Source organism: Vigna angularis, chromosome 4 (assembly GCF_016808095.1).
Source record: "Vigna angularis cultivar LongXiaoDou No.4 chromosome 4, ASM1680809v1, whole genome shotgun sequence".
In the NCBI taxonomy this organism is placed as follows: Eukaryota; Viridiplantae; Streptophyta; class Magnoliopsida; order Fabales; family Fabaceae; genus Vigna; species Vigna angularis.
The window spans coordinates 39,940,219-39,950,813 of NC_068973.1; the positions used below are offsets into that span (position 1 = coordinate 39,940,219).

At 32.6% G+C, this 10,595-nt stretch overlaps 1 protein-coding gene across 1 annotated transcript; it reads right to left on the bottom strand.

Annotated features, from left to right (window-relative positions):
- Nucleotides 1–253: 253 nt before the first annotated feature.
- On the bottom strand, nucleotides 254–7,731 carry LOC108343450 (glucose-6-phosphate isomerase, cytosolic). The gene is made up of 23 exons (XM_017581753.2): nucleotides 7,534–7,731; nucleotides 7,359–7,435; nucleotides 7,158–7,239; nucleotides 7,006–7,053; nucleotides 6,566–6,721; nucleotides 6,376–6,472; nucleotides 6,168–6,210; nucleotides 5,942–6,009; nucleotides 5,737–5,821; nucleotides 5,434–5,482; nucleotides 4,926–4,998; nucleotides 4,764–4,824; nucleotides 4,347–4,413; nucleotides 3,848–3,904; nucleotides 3,695–3,748; nucleotides 3,476–3,604; nucleotides 2,720–2,783; nucleotides 2,547–2,620; nucleotides 2,266–2,319; nucleotides 2,107–2,175; nucleotides 1,472–1,561; nucleotides 1,203–1,310; nucleotides 254–501 (listed from the first exon to the last, which is right to left on the bottom strand). The coding sequence occupies exons 1-23, from the start codon at nucleotides 7,582–7,584 to the stop codon at nucleotides 451–453; spliced, it is 1,707 nt and encodes a 568-aa protein (XP_017437242.1). The 5' UTR covers nucleotides 7,585–7,731; the 3' UTR covers nucleotides 254–450.
- Nucleotides 7,732–10,595: the final 2,864 nt, after the last annotated feature.

Sequence of the window (10,595 nt, forward strand, 5' to 3'; positions counted from 1 at the left end):
CCGCTCTGTGTATATAGCATTAGAATAGAATAATGATAAAGCATGCTCATCTTGACTTTTGAGCTCAAAATACCTTAGGCTGTGTGTACAGCAAGTCAAAAACACTCCAAAAGAAAAATTAGAACCCAAAACATTTTTCACTTTTCAGTATAACACAACTCCAGCAGAAAAGATCTTGTATCGTCTAAACAATTTAAGAAAAAAGAAACAGCGAGGATATCACAACATGTCAGTTGGCAAGCTCCAAACAAAATTTAGAATCCAAAATGCTTTTCACTTTCCAGCAGAAGATAATTCGACAGCAAGGGAATAGGATAACCACGTATCGTGCTAAACTAGTTAAAATCGATACGGATATAAAAACATGTTCGTAGGCGTGCTGTATATATAACATTCACCAGATTATTTTCTTATTATTCATTATGAACACAACTATTGGCAAAAAGGCTATTAGATCTTCGGTAAAGAAGTTGGCAGATCCGCTGGGATGTCTAAACTTGCCTGCCATGAAAAAATAAAGTTTTGCCATCAATTGTACTATCAATCTATATATATTAAACTAGTAATAAGTGATTTTAGTAATCTGCTGCCGTTAAGCATAAAGATGATGATATCATTCTCTTTAATGGTTTGTATTATCACCAGCCAAAGAAAAATCATACAACAGATATTTTAAATGTAGAAAGAAATACATGGTAGTGGGGTTAGTTTCAGTCAATCGTATGTATGACTGAAATACTAAGTATGCAGCAACAGCTTTTTCAGGAATAAAAATTTAAAATATGGGGTTTTCAATTCTACTAATCAAGTGTCTTCACAAGTTTCAGTTTCCCGTGATGTCAACATTAAACACATTCTATTAAATGCTTTAAAGTACTAAATGACCTCATGTGTTCTCGATAATACTTTATTTTCTAAGAAAAATAATTTTCATTTGAACTTCTTATCCAGAGGGTCTAGATTAGTCAGTCCAACCAATTGTACTAGCGTGATGTGGGCTTAAGGCTCCCTAGTCCAATGTTTTAATGGGCCTAATAGGGCAGGCCCAGGTCCAACTCGTTTTGCCACCTCTTATCAGGTGTTCACAAACACAATAGAAAAATACTAAATATTTCATTACAAAAAAAATAAAATTATAGTTCCTTTTTTCTTTCATTTTCAAGTAGAATAAAGGGACAATTAGGATAATGGGATTTCCATACCTGAAGATATCTATTCAACATTGTTGTTGTACTGAAATTAAAACCTTGAACTGGTTCTTGTTTTGTTCGAGATGCATTAAGTTGTTTTCTGACTTGAGTAGCCAGTGACTGCATTATCATTAAATACGATGAGAATGAACCGAGAAATATAAAGTGGGAATAAAACTACAATTGAAATTGCATATATGTATTTATGAGATAAGAGTCGGAAGTCTTTCAGAAATTTCTTATATAGAAACACAATGAAACATTACTTATCTAAACCATACCTTCCCCAGCTCTACTCCCCACTGATCAAAAGAATTGATTCCCCAAATGAAACCCTCTACAGCAATTCTGTGTTCATAGATTGCCAACAACTGAGGAACATAGAGCACCAGGAAATTATGACCAATTATGTAGAATATACAACTCGATTATGGAACCAAAGATGCACATATGCCACCTTTATATTCTATCAAGAACTAAAAACAAAAACTGAAGGATTGGAGAAAACACAACGAACAGAAAGAAAAATGAATGAAATTATCTGCCAAACAGATAGCTTTTGCAGTAGTTATTCGATACTGGGCTAAACTGTCAGCATATTATGAAGGAATAGGCATTAAAGAATAAAAACTAAAATACTCCCTACAAACAACCTTTCCAAAGTGAATGCTTATTTCTCATGTTAAATCTCCAGTGTGAATGCCTAGTTTGGAATATGACAAATAGCTTTTCAAAAGAGAAAAAATAAACTAAATGCATGTCCATATTGCAAAAATATGAATATTCAATATATTATTGTGCATAATTCTCATCAGTCATATACCTAATTTTCCTCAGGAACATGCTCAATAAAATAAGTAAACAGGAATAAACCATTTTCCTTTAATTACTAATCACAACCTTGCGGACTATGTACCTGCCCAATATTGTAAGCATTCAATGATGGAAGCAGTAGGCTGAGAGAAGGTCGGTTACCGCTGAATGTCTATAGATTGGTTTAGAAAAAAAATGAGCATGTTAGTGACTAAGGATTCAACTACTAAAATTGCAAGTTGCATTGAAGAAAGAATATCACCTTGTGAGGAATAAGGTGTGGGGAAACATTCTCCTTTTGCAGCTGGTCTGCTGTCTACAAGATTTTGATTTATGGTCATATTCCTCATGATAAATGAGGAGAGTTGTAAAATCTACTCCACAAAATTATAAAAAAGAAGCTATTTCTACAAGTTCAGTGCTGTCGAAACTTGCATATCAGTTACCTTTGAGTGAGAGCATTGACACAGATTTTTTTACTTATATCCTTATTGATTTCTATTTGATATATAATTTAGAAGAACAGAGTAAGGACAAATGTACCTTTCCATATGCAAGGGCATCAGGTTGTGCAAAATAGTTGGACATGAGCTCATCATGGTTACTCACTACTTCACCTGGTTATAAATTACATTACCAAAATATTATCAGAGCACTGACTTTACAAAACTAAACTACGATGATTAAACTTGATAATGCTAATTTGTGTTCCTTACCTTTCAGAAAGACAGGTTGCTGACTTTTTACAACTCCAATAAAATCACAAGGAATTACACGCCCCTAAAAGTAAGAAATGCAAATTTCTCAATAAATAGCATATATACTAAATATTCATATTTTTCATACGGTTACAAAAATATGAAATAAAAAGAAGCAAAGTAAAATTGCAATAGAGGCAACAAGAAGAACATAAGATTCTAAACTGCTAAAATCTAAATAACTACTGTTTTAAATAGGCTGGTAAAGAAAAGCAAAAATTCAGGTCAGCCAGGAGAAGTTAAGGAAAGCTGGATATAGGAATGTCTCATTTGCATATGTAGAAGAAATGTGCCCTTGGATTTTCAGTAACATAGAGAAACGCTAATTGAAGATAACCATTATATCAGAGCACATTCCTGCTCGTATTAATTCGACGGACAAAGGAAGGATGAAAATACACATGCAATTTCTTCCTGATTTTATTATTCCCATGTCAAAATCTCTAATTTGACCCAAGGATTAGCATTCAAAACAAGTAAAAACTGGAATTGAAATATAAACCACAACATGCAATAATTGTAGACATTATTTCATTAGAATGTGTTTTAAATCAAAATTAACATTCAGCACAGTAGTAATGTAGGCTTTTGACGTGATTAATTTTACCATTATTAAGCCCTTTACACAAGTAATATTTTCAAGTATAAATTTTCACAAAATTTATTAATTCTTCAAAGTTCAAACACCCAATTATATAGTACTTAGTAAATCACCTGATGTATGAGCTGATAAAAGCTATGCTGCCCATTAGTTCCTGGTTCACCAAAATCAATTTCGCCAGCCTCAAATGGTAGAGGAACACCATCAATTGAAACACCCTTGCCATTACTCTCCATGCTAACCTAAAGCAAAAAAACAATAATAAATATTATTAGAATAAAAGTAAAGTAGAATTAAAATAATATTCAAGCACAATGCTGCAACAAACTTGCCTGTTGAATGTGGGGGGCCAACTTCTCCAGAGCTTGACTATAAGGTAAGATGGCCTGTAAAAATATCAAAAGTTTAATGTTTTGAATGAGGCCACTTAAGAACAAAAAACCTATTAAATATTTCTGAAGGGAACAGGTCAAATAAGCACTCACTCTGGCAGGATATCCAAGAAATGAAACATTCCATATGCTCAACAAACCCAGAAGCACCTGGAGTACTCCAATAAGATGTAATTAAGCATCTCATCAAGTGGTTGCCAAATGTACAAAAACATCTTAAATACAAGAAAACCTAAGGTCCAAGAAACAAGGGATCTGAAAATTACAATGAACCAAATTCCTACCCACAGTTTCACCTCTTCTTCAAAAAGAAGAAGGAATAATTAAGAAAAAAAAATCCAAAGCTGTGGAATTGGTAATGCTCCGAATAGTGAAAGAAACAAAGGGAAAAAAGAGAGGAAATAAAAGCTGAAAGGAGCAGCACGTGATACAGAAAATTTAGTTTTACAATTATAGAATATAACACTAACCATACTGGAGGGATAGCCAGTATGCAGTAACACAATAATTAAAGAATACATGCTTGAACAAGCAGAGATCCACATGTACAATAAAGCTCAAAAGTATAAAATATCTGAAAAGGGGCACTTACAGGTATATTACTTTCAAAGGGCTGTGAATAGAAATGTTGATCAATGCTTGAAGCCCCACTTAAGAACCTTTAAAGGAAAAAAGACCATCATAAAGAAAACATTCAAGTATATGTTTCTTAGTTTCTTGCCGAAGGAATATTCAAAACTGAGTTGCCAGTGCCAATAGTATGCAGAACATAATTGAAATCTAAATACATTTAACGGAAATCAAAATATGCTATATCTCATTCTTAAAAGTCACGATTATCGAAAGCATTCTTATCTACATCATTCTTGTAATCTTTGAAGGTGATTATTTCCTTAAACGAAGAAGGTGAAGCACAACATAGCCATAAGAAGTTATACTATTTCTAGGAACAATCACTTCTAGAAGAGGTGCATACAGATTAGAACTATACTAACAGTGAAAGACATACTTCTCTATTACTGAGAAACCGTATTGTAAAGACAATGGCAAAACTCCAACAGCACTGCAAACTGCAAGCCACATTTCAGAACATCATAATCAAATCTTTTGTAAACTTCAAATATTCTTTAACGGGTTAAGAAGAGGGGGAAATAGATGAAACACTACTCACCACTGTATCGCCCACCGACCCAATCCCAAAACGCAAAAGCATTGTTAGGGTCAATACCAAACTGTTCCACAAGCTGCACCATAAATGAAAGAAAAATAGTTAAATATACAGCCATAATAACAAATAGAAAACGCACTCTTCATGAATTTTTGTCTTTATTAAAGAAAAAATGCACAAATTTAAAAGAATTACCAAAGAAATTAGAACTTTGAGAACTTCACCCTTCTGTAATCTTCCTTATTACAGCTTTATTATTCAATTATTATGTTAGTGCCCTTTGGTATAGGTACATCCAACAATGATTCACACAAAAGCATAATGTTTTAACAGCACATATGCTGGCAAATAATGTGATTAGTTAAGGATTTAAGAAAACAAGGCTGCTACATGTATCAAGACAAACGGTGGTGATCAATCAAATGCAGACATGACTCATGAATGAAAACAAGAGTTAGACATTGAAGAGTACTTAATCAGATAGTGCCAAAAGAGGAAAATACAGCAATACCTTGAGATTTGTGCTAACAGCCACCATATGCTTTGCAACAGCAGAGGGCCTGGAAGAAATGAGAGACAGTCTTCAATTCATTATCAAAGTCAATTCTGAATAGTGTCCACTCTCTATCCTTTCAAAAGTTGGTGATATTTAGAAGTGGGGGGCATGGGGGTGGGGTTTATCTTAGAATAAGTAAGAAACTATAAGTTCCAAATCTAGTTCTGCACATTTCATAAAAAACGAAGGAAACTACTGAAAGCCCAACCACTGCTTACACTAATATCCTTGAGCAACTTCTCTTAATGCGGCACTTACCCAAGTGCAGATGATATCCATTCTCTAAGAGTTCGAGCATTCAGCATGGTTTCAGCTGTTGTAAAAGTCTTTGAAACAACCACAACTGCAATTGTTATAGATAGGCATTAAGACATACAAGATAAGCCTCCATGTCTATTTAATATATATATATATATATATATATATATATATATATATATTCATCTGTTAAACAATCGTTTACCAAGTGTTGTTTCAGGATTTAATCCTGTGATATTTCTAGCAACGTCAATGGGATCCACATTTGCAAGACTGCAGAGATTCAAATAGAGGATGAGATTGGTTTTATGAAAACAGTACAGCCAGCTTCTAGATGTGTAATAGTAAGCTAGATTCAGAAAAACAAATATTATACAGCTGCGGTCAACTAATGATTGCAATTTCAGACTTCACTGACAACAGATACTTACAAGCGCAGCTGACGACCCCTTGCAGATTCAATAGCATCAGGGTCTGCAATATGACATAAATAAATAAATATATACTCAACAATTTTACTTGTTTCCAACTAAGAACAGTGTTCACACACACACAGACACTCATTTATTATAAAGACAACACATAAAAGGCCAATAATTGTAGAATTGCTATTAAAGAGACTAGCAGTAATCAAGCAACCTGTTTGAAGTGCAGTGTGTACAAACAGCGGACCCAAGAAGCTTCCCCCAATACCAATTGCAACAACGTCCTTCAAAGCCTTTCCTGTAGCACCAACCTTCAAAAAAAAGGTTAGTAGTTAACACCCTTTAGTTCAAATGAATCAAATGGTCAAAAAACATCCCCTTAGAATATTGGAGTAGCATATTACCCAAGAACCATTGCGAACCCGCTCAGAGAACTCCTGGATGTTGTCAAGAACTTTCCAAACTTCTGGCACAACATTTTTCCCATCACTTTGTATGACAGCATCCCTTGAAGCACGAAGGGCGACGTGAAGCACGGACCTGTTTTCCGTGCTGTTAATCTGAAAGTGAATCCAGCATTATCCAAAAATGAAAAAGTAAGAAGATATTCTGTGTACTGAAAGTGTAAAAATCAAATCACAAACCCCTTCAAGATAAGGTTGCTGTCTTTTACAATCACGGTGTTACCACCGATAGTCTTTGATTGGTCGACAGTCGATACTTTTTTACACTTGCCATACATAGATAATATTTTAAAGTCAAAATTAACACTAGCAAATAACGCATGACTTTGTTTATACTTGTGGACTGCGAAACTTTGTTAAATTTGAGGACAATGACTCACATGTTCCCCGCTGTACATGCGGTTAATCTTATCTTTGAGCGATGCAGCCTGCAAAAAATTAGAAAAAAAATCAATAATCAGAATTTGGAAATTCCTTTTTCATGTGTTTACCGATTGATAAAAGATTCAAGCACGAGCGCGAAACAACAAACCTCCGCCAATTTAAGTAGTTTTTGGATAGTTTCGGGAGTGGCTTGTTGCCTTGAATAGTCCAACAGAATGTCATCGAACTCACTACATAACATACAAAATCATAAAATTAATTTCCACCGCATGGAAAATAGGAAATGGAATTCAGAATTTTCTTGTTTTGTACTAAGAAACGGAGTTTGAATAATATATCGTTTGCTTACAGGAACATGGACTGGCACCGCTTATCATCGGTCAACAGATCGCGAAGATGCGTTTTCTTGATGTCCTCCACATGCGCCTGCTCAAAATTGAAACGCGACCCGTTTAATGGTAATTTCGGATTGAGGGCGAGAATTAACAACAATAAAGTTGATCGATTCAATTTTATTACGTTACCTTCAGGTCCTTCCATGGCTGAGTATCGGAAATGATAATGGATGATGCCATGAGCGCGACGAGGGAGAGTGTGACTGTGTGAGTGATGAATGAATTCGAGACTCGCTTTGTGCGTTGTATGTAAGTCGGAACTTTCTTAACTTTGTTTCTTTCACATGGCGAGCGCTAAATGTTACACGTTGACGAACAAAAAGGGAAGAGAAAGGCTATTTCAATTTTTTTTTATACAATAGTTAGTTAATGCATAATGTAAGGAATTCTATATCGTGATTACACGAATTTCTTTGATAAATATAATAAAATTATGTTTCTTAGAGTTCTGATTGTAACAAATTTTACTCTGATAATAATTCATTTTTTTAAAAAAAATTATATTAACCAATACTTTTACGATATGGGTTAGAAGGATAATAATTAATTTCTTATTAAAATGCATGGCATAGAAGTTTTTATAGTTGTGGTGTGAATTTATTAATGATAGTTTTAATAAATAAGACAACTTGTTTTTTATTTATAAAGTTGGAGGGCTGCTACTTTCTGCATCCCTGTTTTTTTTTCGCACCTCTATCTTGTTAAATGTCCATTCTACCCTTTTGACCCTATAATATATGTTGACTTTGGTCATATTTCTTTCACTTTCCCCTCCGTTCTGAGCTGTGTTGTTGTTCACTCTTCATTCTTCACAACCATCGTTGAGTTGGTCATCATTCCATCGTTCGGTTGTGAGGAACTCAAGGTTTACAAGATTTGGAACAAAAGGAAGGTGTTTAACGGTTTAGTGAAGGTAAGCTTTGGTTTCGGCTTCGTATGAATGTGCCGGTGGTGGGTGATGGAGTTTTTTTAGGGTTTTCTCATTTTTCCAGAATGGTCAACCTATAACCTTATATCGGATCCGAGAAATATGTTTGGGAGTGAATAATCAGGAAATAGATGGTGTATGATGAAGATGTTTAATTGTTTGAAAAGAAAACAAATGTGTTGAATTGAAAAAGAGTCGGTTACTTGAGTTTTAAGCATAAAAAGGAATGTTGATAGGTGAATTTTTGAGTAACTGGTTGATTGAAGGGTACAAGAGTTTGAGGTTGTTTGGAAAGTCATTTGGGATTTATGTAAGCTTTCAAACCAGTAAAATATAGTATAAGAGGCCGTGAATGGTTTGTAAGTGAGTTTTTACACGTATTTTGTTTTAACTTTGGATTTTAGGTAGTGAAACTGTGAGGAAAAGATTGGAAACTGTTTTGGAGAGTTTTTGATAAGTTAGGAGATCAATCAGGACTTGTTTAAAAAGTTTATATCAGAAAAAATTGTCTCATAAAAGTAGAAATTCTTTCATGTTGAGTTCTTAAGTCATTTTAGAGGTTTGAAGTGATGAAAATGAAAAGTAAGATAGCAGGGATAAAATTGAGGTATTGGAGTGTGCTAACAAGTGTATTTAGACTTGTTTATGCATGTTGTAAACTGATATAAAGGTTTAAAAGTGTAGAATTGAAATTGGATAGCTTGTAGGAGTGACTTGGATTTTAAAGGGTCAATTTAAGTTACAATAGTGTTTTCTGAGTTTTCACTATGTTTACAGGGTCCTAGAGGTATTTAGAAGTTAAGGTGAAGTGTCTCAAGTCTGATTTTTCATGTTTATGCAACTGTCATGGCACTAGGCGCCAACTCTATCTCGTGGGTGCTGAGCTTCAGGCAAACAGAGGTTAGGACATTGAACGCCACCCTTGGGTACTTTTCTATATTATGTTGTAGTGAGCTGTGATGCACTATTGGGTATGTTTTAATATTGGGTATGTTTTAAGAGTTTTCCAATGATCTGTTTGGTTGTTTAATGCATTGTAAAGTATGATTAAAGGTTATTAATGTTAGTATGCATGGTTAAAGTAAAAGGATGTATTCACGTTGTTTCAAAGGTTTTCAAAGTTGTGAATTAAGTTCTAAGGTGAAATTTTTGGTGTAGTTTCAAGTGTAGCTAGTCTGAATGCAACAAAAGTTATCTTGACACTCTAATGGTCATTTATTTTCATATAGATGATTCAATTTCTAATTGTTGGAATTACAAATTAATTCAGTTGAATTTTTCAAATTATAAATTTATATTAAACTAGTTTTTTAATAAATAATATAAACATAATGAATATTTGACTAAAAGTGACATGTATAATTGTAATAATAATAATTATAACAATGAATTATAATTTTATATTACTTACTATTAAACTTTAACATAATAATATTTTATTAAAAATAAATTTAAAATTTAAAATATATTTATGAATTTATAAATATTAAAATAATATAATTTTAAGCATTAGTACAATTTTAACCTGTTATCCAAATCCAAACGTAATAATTTATTTTATACAATTTTACTTATCCAATCTAATCCACTTTATGATTAAATTTACTTGAAATTAGATTCAGATACAACAATTTTTTGGCTAACCCCTTCTTCCCCCTCGCATTCCATTCTTAACTTAAACCTACCCATAATATAGTACAGAGAAACAAACACACGTAAAACAAACACCATTTAATAATGTTATCCTTTGTATTCTGTACTACTACTAATCCAGGTGAGCAGCAGAAAAGACAGTACTGTCCGTTTCCTTTTACCAATGAATTAATTAATACATTTATAAAAATATATATATTTGTAATCCCTCTGTATAAAAGTTAAATTTTACCATTCTAAGATTAAATTATAATTTAATATTACCATACCAAGTTTTATTAAAATTAAACAATGAGATTAAATAACTTACACTTTAATATATTTTGAAAAGTATATATTATATTAGTTTTAATTTATATAATAGAATATTAATAATCGTAAACAGTGTATATTTAAAAATATAACTTATGTAAAAAGATTCTTATCAAATAATAATTTTAAAAAGTGTAATTTAATTGAAGATTATTATATTATGTAACATTTAGTAAACTTTATATTAATGTAACTCGATAACTTATCATGCATAATTATTTAGGAATATATATTTTATTACATATTTTGTAATTTTTAACTATTTATTTATATATTTTTTATCTTGTGTTTTCTTAAG

What these genes read in the sequence shown, in the direction of transcription:
- LOC108343450 (XM_017581753.2), bottom strand. Translation starts at nt 7,584, where the DNA reads ATGGCATCATCCATTATCATTTCCGATACTCAGCCATGGAAGGACCTG. An exon ending in ACACACTGCACTTCAAACAG is followed by an intron (nt 6,211 to 6,375) that starts GTTGCTTGATTA and finishes GTCATATTGCAG; the next exon opens with ACCCTGATGCTATTGAATCT. An exon ending in TTCTTGGATATCCTGCCAGA is followed by an intron (nt 3,749 to 3,847) that starts GTGAGTGCTTAT and finishes ATATTTTTACAG; the next exon opens with GCCATCTTACCTTATAGTCA.